This window comes from Phascolarctos cinereus, unplaced genomic scaffold (genome assembly GCF_003287225.1).
Source record: "Phascolarctos cinereus isolate Bilbo 61053 unplaced genomic scaffold, phaCin_HiC Scaffold_4;HRSCAF=312, whole genome shotgun sequence".
NCBI classification, from domain to species: domain Eukaryota; kingdom Metazoa; phylum Chordata; class Mammalia; order Diprotodontia; family Phascolarctidae; genus Phascolarctos; species Phascolarctos cinereus.
Window position 1 is genome coordinate 220,517,408 of NW_027555847.1, and position 14,785 is coordinate 220,532,192.

General features: G+C 40.6%; 1 protein-coding gene across 3 annotated transcripts in view; it reads right to left on the reverse strand.

The window, feature by feature from the left end:
- MAD1L1 (mitotic arrest deficient 1 like 1) overlaps positions 1-14,785 on the reverse strand; it is an 860,690-nt gene that overhangs the window by 824,772 nt on the left and 21,133 nt on the right. For all 3 annotated transcript variants that reach the window (XM_020975224.2, XM_020975225.2, XM_020975227.2), the window contains 3 exons: positions 4,640-4,721; positions 3,667-3,797; positions 2,162-2,276 (listed from right to left, as the gene is read on the reverse strand). In XM_020975224.2, the coding sequence (XP_020830883.1) occupies positions 2,162-2,276; positions 3,667-3,797; positions 4,640-4,721 (328 nt within the window). The remainder of the gene's footprint in view (positions 1-2,161; positions 2,277-3,666; positions 3,798-4,639; positions 4,722-14,785) is intronic.

The following is a 14,785-nucleotide window of genomic DNA, read 5'->3' on the forward strand; positions in this document are numbered from 1 at the left end:
AAAACTGGGAAGAGAAATGAGAGTGATGCAAGAAAATCATGAAAAACAAGTCAACAGCTTGCTAAAGGAGACCCAAAAAATACTGAGGAAAATAACACCTTAAAAAATAGCCTAACCCAAATGGCAAAAGAGGTCCAAAAAGCCAATGAGGAGAAAAATGCCCTAAAAAAAAAATTGGCCAAATGGAAAAGGAAGTCCAAAAGATTACTGAAGAAAATACTTCCTTAAAAATTAGAATAGAGCAATTGGAAGACAGTGACTTTATGAGAAATCAAGACACTGTAAAACAAATCCAAAAGAATGAAAAATTAGAAAACAATGTGAAATATCTCATTGGAAAAACAACTGATCTGGAAAATCGACCCAGGAGAGAGAATTTAAAAATTATTGGACTCTCTGAAAGCCATGATCAAAAAAAGAGCCTAGACATCATCTTTCAAGAAATTATCAAGGAAAAGTGCCCTGATATATTAGAACCAGAGGGCAAAATAGAAATTGAAAGAATCCACAGATCTCCTCCTGAAAGAGATCCCCAAAGGAAAACTCCTAGGAATATTGTAGCCAAATTCCAGAGTTCCCAGGTCAAGGAGAAAATATTACAAGCTTCCAGAAGGAAACAATTCAAGTACTGTGGAAACACAATCAGGATAACACAAGATTTAGCAGCTTCTACATTAAAGGACGCAGGGCATGGAATATAATATTCCGGAGGGCAAAGGAGATAGGATTACAACCAAGAATCACCTACCCAGCAAAACTGAGTATAATCCTTCAGGGGAAAAAATGGTCATTCAGTGAAATAGAGGACTTTCAAGCTTTCCTGATGAAAAGACCAGAGCTAAACAGAAAATTGACTTTCAATACAGGACTCAGTGGAACATGAAGAGGTAAACAGGAAAGAGAAATCATAAGAGACTTATTAAGATTGAACTGTTTACATTCCTGCATGGAAAGATGATATTTGTAACTCATGAGAACTTTGTCAGCATTAGGGTAGTTGAAGGAAAAAAATTTTATGTATGTATATATAGATAGATAGATAGATAGAGGGCACAGGGTGAGTTGAAGATTAAGGGGTCATATCTGGAGAATAAAATTAAGGGATGAGAGAGGATGATACTCGAGAAGAAAGGGAGAGGTAGAATGGGGTAAATTATCTCACAAAAAAAAACAGAAAAGAAAAGTCTCTCACAGTGGAGGGGAAACAGGGGGGTGAGAGGGAATGAGGAATCTTATTCTCATAGGATTTGGCTTAAGGAGGAATAACATACACATTCAATTGGGTATGGAAATCTGTCTTACCCTACAGGAAAATAGGGGGAGAAGGGGACAAGAGAGCAGGGGGGTGATAGACAGGAGGGCAGATTGGGAAAGAGGGTAATCAGAAGCAAATACTTCTGAGGAGGAACAGGGTCAAAAGAAAGAATAGAATAAATGGGAGGGCAGGATAGGATTAAGGGAAATAGAGTTAGTTTTTCACAACATGTCTATAAGGAAGTGTTTTGCAGAACTGTACATGTACAACCTATATTGAGTTGCTTGCCTTTTCAATGAGGGTGGGTGGGGAGGGAGGAAGGGAGAAAATCTGGAACTCAAAGTTTTAAAAACACATGTTTTAAAAAAAAATGTTTCCACATGCAACTGGGAAATAAGAAATACAGGAAATGGGGTACAGAAGTCTATCCTGCTATACAGGAAAATAGAAGGGGAAGGGGATAAGGGAAAGGAGGGAGGAGAGATAGAAGAGAAGGCAGACCAGGGGAAGGGGTATTCAGAATGCATGCCATCTTGGGGTAGGGGGAGGGGTGAGAAATTTGGAACTCAAAAATTTGTGGAAGTGAATATTGAAAACTAAAAATAAATAAATTTAAAAGCTTAAAAAAAAAAAGGTCCAGTCTGAAGGAAACTATGGTCCATGTATGATATTACAGAAAAAAAAAACCTCTTCCAAATAAAGAATATCCCACATTCTCTTATTCTCACTACTATAAGAGACATTACAATAAAGACTAAGGTTTAAGGGGGGAAAAAAGGAAACTGCCAGTTTGAATAAACAAATCAAACTGGACTTAAGGTCCTAAGGTCCTTCAAGAAAGCTAAGATAGGCAGGTAAGGAAACAATATTCACCAGACAGCAGGCCTCTTAACTATAGATCCTCACCTCCTTCTCCAATTCCAAGGCCACCATATCTTCCTGTAGCTTCTCATGACGTTCCAGTTTTCTCTGAAGTCCTTCTACTTCTTCTTTCAACAAGCCATTGTTCTCTTTCATTTCTCTGATGGCAGCAGGGAGAGAAGAACCAATAATTTATAAAGCAACCAATTCTTCATCCTAAACCAGTTCCTGGGCTTGATCAGCAAATGCACAGCATCTACCAAGCCAGAAGACACTTGGTCTCATCCTAGTCTAGAAAACTAACTCTTGGTTCATACTTTTATCATTACTTGGATGAAGGAACAGATTTTAATTCAACAAACATGCATTAAGCACCTACTAGGTACAAGGCATTATACATGGTGCTAGGAACACAAAAAAGAAACCAAATAATTCCTGGCCTCAAGAAGCTTATATCTACTGGAGAGGACACAACTTATATATTATACAGATGAGAACAGACAAGCAGTGACAACTGGAGATGGAGGCACCCTGGTGTTCACACAGGAGGAGGCACCTAGGCTGAGACTAGAAGGCTACAAGCTATTCTAAGAGGTAAAACTGAGGATGATGGAGACCATTCAGATATGGCAGTGTGCATGCATAAAGGCAAAAAGAGAGGAGTGTGAATGCAAGGTTCAGGGAATTGGGTTAGAATGCAGAATTTGTGAAGAAAGGAATAAATATGAAATGAATTAGGGAAGTAGTCAAACTGAAGAATATTTCTAATGTCAGAACGAGATGTTTCTGTTTTATCACAGAACAGGACAGTAAGATGCCTTATTTTATTCTATTCTCTCTCCCTGTGCCTTAAGAAGATGATTTTTGCAGCAGTGAAGAAGATGAATTAGAGGGGAAAGACACTAGAAGAAAGAACACACTAATTCAATTCAACAAGCATTGAAGTGTCTATCATACATAAAGTACAATTAGAAGGCTTTTGCAATAGTCCAGGGGAGCAGTGTTTCAGGGCCTGAATTAGGTATAAGTTGGTGAATAAAGAAGGGGAAACAGATACAAGACACTGTGAAGATATAATCTAAGAGACATGATAACTGATTAGATATGGGTGATGAGAGAGAGGGAAAAATCGAGGATGACTCTGAGTTTGGCCTGGGGTGGGCAGTCTGAGAGAGGACATGGTAGCTGTCTTCAAGTATTTGAAGGATTCAAATGTGGAAGAAAATTAAATTAGTTAGAGACCAGAATTAGTAACAATGAACAGGATATTAAGGGAGGCAGATTTCTGTTCCTAACGACTAGAGCTGTCTAAAAGTGATATGGGCTACCTCAGGAGGTAATGAGTTTTTTATCACTGGAAATCTTCAAACAGAGACCACACTTAAACATTTATCTAGGGTGTTGAAGAGGATCTCCCAGTCTGGTATGGATAAGACCAGGTGACCTCAGAGGTCCTATCTGAGATTCTAGGAAATTTAAATATTAACTGGAGAAACAAAAGGCTCTTGAGTTCTGCCAGCAACAGGCCTTTTTTTTCCTTCCCCTTTTACCTCAGGTAGACATTCTCCTCCCTTAGCTGTCTCACTTCCCTCTCCATCTTTGGGAATCGTACAAGTTCTGACTTCATGTTCTTCACAATGGCAGCATCCTGCTCCTGCAGAGACAGCTTCTGCTCCAGTTCCTAAGAAGACAGAGACCCAAAAGAGATGGAACATGGGAGCACTGACAGCCTGCTGATGAACTGTTAAACTTCAGCAAATTCCTTTTTTAATAACAATGAAATTTGCTGTACTTCATAAAATCACATAGTGCTACTGACTCAATATTTGACTCATGTTTTAAACAACGTGGATGTCTCTATCTTGATGCAGCTACAGACACCTTGTCCACTTATTTCTAAATGTCTTAATAGGGTTAGAGGTATAATGTGTGATTATTAATAAAAGAAAGATAAGTGGTTCATCAAACACTACAAATTTGGCCTCCTTAACCAGATCTTTAACTCAGTCGCCACAGACTCAAAATTCATACATTCCATAAAATTAAAACTCTCCCATTTTATTTCCCTTCAAAAACACATGTTAATTGACTACATATTTTTCTGAGCAAAGAGCTACTCAATATATTTAAGGAAACTGCAATTAAGCTGAAGCCAGGGACTACAGGTTTGAGATGGCCCAATCTAACACAGAACTAACCAGTTAAAGAGTATCCACACCATCCCATCCTCAAACACACTTCTGAATTGTCCTTCAGAAATACCAGGTCCAGGGGCAGCTAGGTGGCGAGTGGATAGAGCACCGGCCCTGGATTCAGGAGTTCCTGAGTTCAAATCTGGCCTCAGACACATAACATTTACTAGCTGTGTGACCCTGAGCAAGTCACTTAACCCTATTGCCTAACCCCCCCAAAAAAAAAGAAGAAGAAAAAAAAAGAAATACCAGGTCCACCATCTGAAATGACTATAAAACACAAACACCTTTACCTAACTTGGAGGGAGGAATAAACCAACATACTACTCACTTTGATTTTCTTTTCACTGTCAGCTATAAGACACTGGCTTTCTTGGAGCTCCAGGACGCGTTGGCTGGCTTCTTGCCACTTTCTGTTGAATACAGAAGAGAGTTACCACATGAATATACAGAGGCATTTCACAAATTAAGCATCATTCCAAATATGAAAGTCCATCCCATAGAAGTGTATTAATAAAATCTGTATGACTTTGGAAAAGCCAGGACAAAGGGCAAGCAAGGTAAGCAGCAGCTACTGGGTATAAAACAGAATACTTTTTAACATTTTAAAAATGCACATGTTTTTAATGCCAAAAAGTCCTATTTATGGCATGTTATTACTTAATCTGTACACTTGACAACGATTACTCAAGCCATAGCTGGACAATAAAAAAATCTTCCAAGGAATGAAACAATGAAAGGAAATGGCCTTTATCAATGGCTGTCTCCGGCCGTCAAACACCACATCTTCTGTGCAACTGCCTAAGCTCAGGGCATAGAGGCGGCCTTGGGATGAGAATGTAATGAACCACAACATACAAAAAAAATTACAAGTCACAATAAAGGATTTCAAAGGATATCATCACTAAAAATGGATTCTATTTCCCTACCTTCACATTCGTCAGGGCAGCAACACAAAACAACAACCCTCAGGACAGGAGAAATGCCACCAGACTTCAGAATGCCACTCCCCAAAGGGTGGGAATTCTATACTTTCATATCACCCAAATCCCAAGGAAGCTTCCTTGCCTTCTCAAAGGAAAACCATTCCATGCTACATAAAATAAATGCTAGTTCTACCACATGCCATCCCCTTGGTGGAAAGGTCCCAAAAATCTTCCCAGGGAGGTTCCACCACTTAACTGACCTTAAAACAACTCTGCCCTTAGGAAGAAACCTAACATAGTCCAATGGATGAAGAGCTTAGTACAAATACACACACAGGACAGGCAAGACTGCCTCACTGAAACAGCAAGGTACCCCAAGGTAAAGAGCAAATGCCAGGTAAATCAAACCACCACCACCACCACCACCACCTTGATCGCTATCTCCCCTCAGATTCTAATGAAGACAGCCAAGGCTCCTGAGCCCCAAATCCTTGGGAACGGCAGTAACCCAGCCCTAAACCACCAGATCTGCTTCTAGCCCAGCATCCACAGCCATCATTGATAAGAAAAATTGTAGAAAGAGGGCCCACCTTCCCCATCAGCCCCAGTAGCAAGTACTGACCAGTGGCCCACAATCCCTAGACTACCAGTCTTGCTTCCAAGTCCAGCCCTCACAGTCATCATCTGAGGAAATAATTCCTGTGGAGAAAGAGTCAGCCATCTCCACCAACGGCACAGGGCAGACAAGTCAGCCTACCTGAAGCAGCAACAGGGCCCCCTGAGGGAGACATAGGAGGCAGCACATGTGAGGCCAGTCAGACCACCACCACATTCTATTTGACTCTGTGCTCCTTCAGGGTAGGAACTATATTTTCCTTCTTTTTGTATCCCCAGCACGTAGTATAGCTCCTGGCACGTAGTGGACACTTATTGACTGATTAGCATCTTCCCTCAGATCCCAATGGAGACAGCCCAGGACCCTGAACCCAAGAGCCTTGGGAATAGCAGTGCTTCCAGCCCAGTGCCCTCAGCCATCCTCCTGGGAAGCAACCCCTGTGGAGAGGCAGCCTGGCAATTCCTCCTACAGGTGCTGCAGCCCCAGCCACCGAAGACCAAGAAAAGAAAGTTCTTGCCACCAAAGTCCTTGGTGTTGTCAAACAGTTCGGCATAAGAAAGTGACATAATTTTATCAGTGGAAATAATATCAAAGAAGAGTCATTACCATCTGCTCGCTGAGCACCCTAAGGACTATGGGACCTTTCCATCTGACTTGCGGTTGCCTTCTGGGCTGTCTTCCCCCTTAAAATGTGAGCTGTTTGAAAGGAGTGAGCTGTACTTCTCTATCTGTATTCCCAGCACTTAGCAGGCTGCTTTGCACATAGTAAATACTTAATAAACACTTTATTCATTAAAAAAAAGATTAAAAAAACTGCAACAGTATCAATGCCCTCTAAAAAACAGAGTCCATGCAGTAAAAGTATTGTCTGGGACATTTCACAGTGTTTCTCCAAAGAAAAGGGAATGGAAAAAAAAGAAGGTAAACAGGGAATATCAGAGACAAACAATAACGATAAAAGCTCCAGCAAAGTTGCCAATCAGTACCATGGGTCAACATCATCTGTAACAAGAGGGCTGAGAGGCCCTAAGCATCTTGCAGGCAAGCTGCCTCAGGATCTAAATTGTTACTGAGACTCATCACAAAGTACCACCAACCAGTCCACCAGGCAAAACTTCCTCTTCCCTGGGAGCCCCATCAGAGGGGTCGTACCAAATTCCTGTCCCTTTGGAGGCCTCTCCAGAGGGGTTACCCTCACCTCACCCCGCCTTCCACTACCTTCTGTGGAGGCTGCACAAACACTCCCCAACACCTTCATCCAGGAACACAGGACTACTTCTAAGTAGGCTATTCTCCACAATGATATCAAGGCAGTTTCACCATCACCTCCTCATGTTACTAGAAAATAAAATGCCTCCCAACAATCTCACCTCTTTTTCCTTTAAATCCTTTCTAGAAAGGATTTAGCCAAATTATCCCAGGAAAAGAGACCTGCTAATTTAATAGAGGGTCGTGAACCATTTCTCCCAGATTCACATTCTTCTGGGGGAAAAAACTTAAAGGGCCAGGTGTCTTCAGATCAGGGATGGAATAACAGAAAGAGTCAAACAGAATTATGCCTAAAAGTAGTTCATTCTCATAGGTGCAGCCTTCTTAAAGGACACATCCAAGAAATCACTGAAAGAGAAAGCAAACCCTCTTCCTAGCACAGCAGTAGTTCATCCACTACAGACACGACTTCTGGAAAGGGAGACCCCCCCCAACCCCAATAATCAAGCTACGATGATAGAGCTGCTCCTTCAATTGCTCATTCCAGCGTTCAATAAACACCAGATGCCTGAAGATGACATCAGACAGAAGGCCTAGCAAATGCATTGGCAGTCCGCCCAATATTTGAAATGTTTCACAGTAAAATGGGCACCCTGATCAGAAGATATGGTGTAGGAAGTCCATAAGGAAGAACGATAAGTTCTGAAAAAGCTCGGACACTGGCATACTTCACCGGCACTGCAACATGACACAGTGTCCTGCATAAACATTAACTGCACGAGCAAGAACAAATTCTTGCCAAGAGATGGAGGAAAATGAGCAATATTATCAACGTGTCAGCTGACGGCAGATCGAGAACACAGCAGAATCAAGCCACGCTGAGATTTCAAAGGGGACTGCTCCAATTGGCAGAAGCAGCTTTCTCCTCCTTAGCTGAAGGAATCACATAATCCCACACCCACCACAAAAAGCATTCACAGCTCCCATGTCCAGACTGAGGATGAATCCAGCCCCTAATGTCTGCCATGTTGTTGCTCAGTCATCTCAGTCATGTCTGACACTTTACGACCCCATTTGGGGTTTTCTTGCCAAAGATTTTGCAGTGGTTTGTCATTTCCTTCTCCAGCTTATTTGAAAGATGAGGAACTGAGGCAAATAGAATGACGTGACTTGTCCAGGGACACACAAGCTAGTAAGTGTCTGAGGCCAAATTGGAACTCCAGACCCAGCACTCTGCTGTTATCAAACTGGTTATTAGGCCCAACAGAGGAAAAAATGGTGTCTAGGAGGCACTGGCAAAATTCCTTCATTAATCTTGATGACAAAGGGAGAAAAAATGGTATTGCCTAGAAATTGTCCCTAGACCCATGGCCACCGCTCCAGAGTCAATATAGATGAAGATATTATCTGTAGCATCCCTCAAACTTCTCTTATAAACCAACCTTATCATTCACAACTTGGCCATGATGCTATGCTATGATGGGCACAGGACCATATGATCCTCTCAATTATGAAACTGTGCCAAGACCCCCAGACCTCAGTTTATCTCAACATTACTTAATGGCCATTAATATCCAGTTGCACACATTTCTCTCATTATGGTCAGAGCCATCAGAGAACCAGGCAAAAAGACTTTCCTCAAGAGCCAAGTAATCATAGGTTTCTTGGACTAATGGGAGAGACGAAGCAGTAAGGCTATACTGAAGGGTTATAGCACTAGCACTAGTCATGATGAGGACTAAGCATGTGCACCCACATGTATGTACACACACACACACACACACACGGGCCTTAGACAAGCATGATCTTGAATGTAACATTTCCATTAAACAATGGAAGCTTCCTATGGCCTATCCATCCTATTAGAAAAGCCATATTACATCATGGAATTCACAATAGGCAATTTTGGACAAAGGGTAATGGTCTGATCCCCTGGCATCTCAGTAGCAACTAGGGCCCAATAAGAGGCCAGCAATTGATTTTGAAAAGTGGTGCAACAAGTAGCCACTTCAAGGAGCTGACAGATCCACAAACGTACCAGTCACTTAATCTGGCCTTCCCTTGGTGCCTGACAAAGGTACCATTCAGACCAGTCCTAGTGACCACAGAGCTCTAAAAACACAGGCCCCACAGAGAGTGATAAGGACTCAACAGAAGAGAGACTGCTGAAAAGTCTGTTTTCGGTCTTCCCATTCTACAACCTGTTCTTGGTCCTGCTTAAGAGGCAGGCTAGTGGGTACTCAGTAAATGGAGGTCAACAAAATAACTAGGGTGGGAATAGGGTTTCCCCAACCAAATGAACAAATAAGCATCTGAGGTTACTTTTCAATTGTGGAAGAAAATTAGCATCTTATTATGGACTATATCATCTGGCTTTCCCTTAGGCGAAAAATTTAACTAAGCTAGCTGGACCAAGAATTTTCACAAGGTTAATCTCCTACCCTATATACTTCACATGAGTCACCAACAGATCTAGGGCTTGGTCAATACTGTATCATCAAAAGAGTGTTGAACATCAATGCTCTCAAGAAACGTGGCTCTTTTAGATGTTAGCAATATGAAAGAGAACACAAGGCTAAGGAAGGACAGAGACAGTAAACTGGAACTACTTTCCAAATAAAAGCAAACTACTCTGGACTATTCTCCGTCAGGAGAATAGAGAAACAGCTTTCGGCAAGATCTATAAGAATTCATCCAGTGCATGGGCTACCTGGTCCACATGTTTACAATATCAAAACCAGTCACAGTGATTGAAATTGACGGAGCAACTTTATTCAATTTCCTGTAATCTATTACAAAGCTCCAGGTAACATCTACCTTCTTCACTGGACACACATGTTATTATAAGGGGACTTTGTATGATGAAGTATTCCAGCCTCCTTCATCTCTATCACCAAGAAAAACTATGTTTCACATTAAGACTATTCACATCCTTCCACCCAAGGACCCAATACTTTTCAGTACTAAGTACACAAGATGGCTCTGATGAGTTCCAAGGTTTCTGTTTGTCTCTACGCAAAATAACCTGAACAGGAGTTGCCATAAGCACTCACACAGGTACTGACTGCCAAGTAGTAAAAACATTCATCCAAAAATAACCTGGTTAGCCCCAATTGTGACCCTGGAAGCCTACTTCCAACCCAGCAAGGATACCCCTGGTAGTCTTCTACCAAAACCCCTGGGGAAAACTGGAGTGCCCCTATGGACCCACTGAGAGTCCCTCAGTTTGATGATAAGCTGGTTGCCTCTATCCAGCATCCCTTTAAATATCTGGTGCCTCTTCCCCTTTCCAAGGCAACTTAACTCAGGCATAGGCCCTCCAATCACCAAGTGGTCCTGCAGCTAGAGCAGCCTGAGCCTCAGGGGGACTTTAGCCCTCACGGGTCCCAAAGACTTAGCCGGCTCACCCAACTAATCAGGATGGAGGCTTTGCAGAATGTCTTAAGTTTCAATGGGGCAGAAAGAGCCTTACTGTCTTAATCTCAAGTATCAGGATACCATTTTGGGGCTGCTAAATTCCATGGGCTAATAATAAAAAATCATCTTTGCAAACCTATGCTTCAGAAGCCACATCCAAAGCCCCTTAGGGGCTACCTAATATGGCTGTGGGCAAAGTACCTCCTGCCATCATCCTCAGATTGCCTGTTTTGTTTGTTACTAAATTGCATACACCCTTTGACTTGGTGATACTAACCCTATAAACCCAAAAGAGATCAAAGAAAGAGGCAAAGGATCTAGATGCACAAAAACACTTATAAATGCTCTGTTTGTGATGGTAAAAAAAAAATGGAAACTGAGGAGAGGCCCATCAACTGGGGGAAGCTGAACAAATTATGAAATAAATTGTACTACAGAAATGATGAAAGGTATAGTTTCAGAAAAACCTAGGAAGACCTGTATGAACTGATGCAGAGTGAAGGAAGCAGACCCAAGAGAAGAATTTATACTCTAACAACATTATTGCAAAAATAATTTTGAAAGACCTAAGAAATATGAAATCAATACAATGACCAACCATGACTCCAAAACGGCACCCACATCCTGACAGAGGTGATGGACTAAATATGCAGAATAAGACACAGTTTTTTGGACATGGTCAACATGAGGATTTGTTTTCCTTGACGTATATATTACATAGGTTTTGTTTTTCTTTCTTTTCCCAGTGGATAAGGACAGTAGGAGGAAAGATAAAATAAATGCTTCTTAACTGAAAAAGAATTTTAAAATTAAAACAGTTTGATCAAGGGGAAAAAAAGGAAGATGGGAACAGCATAGGTCCAGCTCATCAAACGCATTTCTTTTAGGAATTTCAACCTCTTCCTTGCTGATCACTGGGGAATTGCACAGGCAATTCATCTTTACACACTTATACTGATCTTCCTGATTTAGGCACCAAGAGACAAAAGACAATTGCCTCTAAGTGATTTAACAGGCTTTGCAAGAGTCAGTCAGCTGTACGCACCCCAAGACAATGGAACTCTGCAGCCCTAAGGAGCTCTACATTGGCTCCCACTAACCCTTTATAAACTGATGTTCATTAGGTTGTTTAGACAAGATTCCCACTAGCACTTTTTAAACTGACTCCTTAGGCTGTTGTTAAAACTTCTACAACCCTTCAAATTGCATGGTAGTGAAAAATCACATTCCTTCCAACTCCCCTGTGAAGGCAGTCACCCCACCCCAGAGGACAGTAATACCCCAGAATAGACCCAAGGCACTCTCACCCTGGCAATGCCTAATTTTCACCCTCACTTCTCTCTCATTTTATTCCCGTATCATTCTCATCTAAGCAAAATTCAACACATTCTCCAGCAAAACTTCTGGTTGTTTTCTGCCTGCAGCCTACTTGTCTTTGACCAATGAGGAGTGCCCTCTTCACCTGTGCTGTTACTAAGTCCATACGGTGCCCTGCTGACTTCAAGACACAATCCTTAAAAAACAAAAGCATATTCATCCGTCTCTAATTGCTAAATGCACAAACTGTTTTCATTTCTCTTCCACAAGGGATCCAACTTTTCTAAAAGTGTTAGTAAGAAGTAAAGAGTACAGGTTTTACAATGTTTTACTCTCTCTGCTAAGCTCCTCATGCACCTGTCAGGCTGAAGGTGAGGGCCTTATCCTTATCCTATTTAGGAGGTTCCTCTTACCCTAAAAATTGCTGCAACCACAGGTTACCAAGCCTCCTGTATCTGGCCATTCAATTACCAGAGGCTCCATTTCCTCTGCATAACAATTTCAACCACAAAATTTTCCACAAAGTCACTGCAGTCCTGACTAACCCCAAAAGCTCTAGGCTGGGCCCAACTCAAGCCATTCTGGTGATTCCACCTCAACACTATAACAAAATGCAACACTTGTGACATTTGTTACTATGCAATCCATATGTGTTACAGTGATAACTCCAAGCATCTGTTGAACAGTAACATACCTTCCAAGGCAGACATCAATGAAAGCAATGGCCTTTATCTAGAATTCCATTTGCCTATCAAATGCCACCAATTTTGAGCAACAGCAAAACTAAGACCAGTCTAGTGATGCAGCCTTGGGACTAGAATACAATGAAGTACACATGGACCATAAAATGTAATAAAAATGACTAAGTATAGAGGATTAAAAAGGAAATAATTACGACAAATAGACATCGCTTCCTTATGCCTCCACATTCACCAGGGAAAAGAGAACCAGCCCACACCTCAGGAACACCCACTGCCCATTGGCTAGATTTTTCATATCCCTTAATTCTCCAGAATGAGCAAATCTTGAGAATGGCCTCCTTGCCTCCTTTAAAAAGAAATCATTCCAGACAACACAGAACAAATGCTATTCCTACCACACCACCTAATGAGGCAATCCAAATGCTTCTGTAATTTATACTTTATTGTAATCTATATTCTAGTAGCAGAAGAGAATTGCTGTGTTCAGTGGAGTATAGTAAGTACAGACCCTATATCTAGAAATCGATATAGTATAGTGCTTTTATTAAAGAAGAAAGTGATTGATGGCTTTCAGTTCCAATTGTGTTGATCTGCAATTTTTCCTTTCTTTCCAAGCACCACCAATGGATGTGAAGTAATTAGGAAAGCAAATACCATGATGTTGTCAACAACCAATTAACTGTTACTGATCTGTCACCTGACCATTACTAACAATAAGGGCAGTCATAAATCCAAGTATTTATTTCTGGCTATAAAAGATGACTAGTATTTCTGAATACAAACTAGAGGAGTTAAGAGATTGAGGCTCTAAAATGGGGTGCTTTGTAGTCAAAAAAATTGTCACACTTAATTATTTACAAAGCAGGCAAGGCAAAGTTAAATTAATTACTTCCTGTCTTTCATATATGGATTTTTTTTTTAGGCAATTGGGGTTAAGTGACTTGCCCAGGGTCACACAGCTAGTATGTGTCAAGTATTCGGTCTGAGGCCGCATTTGAACTCAAGTCCTCCTGACTTCAGGGCCAGTGCTCTATCTACTGCGCCACCTAGCTGCCCCCAATACATGGATATTTTTATTGGATTTAAAGTGGAATGAAAACAGTCTAGATCTCGAGTTAAGAAAAAAGCTGGAAGAGGCCTAGCAATTAGCCTATCACTACAGCAATAAACAAATGAATTAACTACAGATACATGGGTCACTGGAAAAACTGAAAAGCATTACACTTTTAATATATAGAACTCTGAAATTCAGGAATTTTCTGTACATCCAATAGTCAAAAACAAGGGCTTAGATAGCCAGCTATCGATATTTTACTAAGTGAAAAGGGAAAAAAAAGATTCACTAAGTGATGGTTTCTTTTTAAAGGAGGCCATTCTCAAGATTTGTTCACTCTGGAGAATTAAGGGATACATGTAAGCTTAAAAGATTCTCTCATTCTTAAAAAAAAATATTAATGATTAAATCAGGTGATACCCATCAGAACATGACCCTGACCACGATAAAGATGTCTACTTCCCAATTTCAAAGTGAGCCAGGATGATGAATGAATGCCACTTGCTGTAAGCAAGGATTCTTAACCTGACTACCATGTACCCCTCTGCCATCTGGTGAAACCTATGGACCTCATCCCTGAATAATGTTCTTAAGTGCATAAAATAAAATACATAGGATTATAAAGAAAACCAATTAGACTAAAATACAGTTACCGAAATATATTTTTAATGAGTTCATGGATGCCAGGTTAAGAATCCCTGCTTTACAGGTTAAATGGTCTTAACAAGTGACCTTTCATTACAAATTTAACAAAGCCTGGTTGGGTAATACATCATATACCAAATCATAATTTTGTTTTCCTTGCATTCTCTTCAACATATAAAATAATGTACTGTTACTCCCCCAAAAAGATATCCATTACTGTCACCAAGAAATAAAAACTTACACTTAAGAATAAGTAAAGAGAAATCATTGGATTTTTTTTAAAAGAAGAAATCAATGAAAAAAAGTGAAAGGGTACTTTATTAATGATGATATTCATCAGTCAATCTAATCAAAAATAACAGGAAATTCTCAAATGCATTTCAGAGCCCATTCTTTTTCATGCAAAAAAAAAATCAGCAGTTCTGACTAAAATTAGAAATCTGAATGAGGGCTTTCTTGCTACTTATTGAGTTCACTAATAACCACAACAAAATACAAAAGGAGATAATTTTCAAAACAAAACAATTTTCCTATGAACTACTTATATAATAAAATCTAAAACTGAATTATTGGTTTGTGGGTCAATGATATT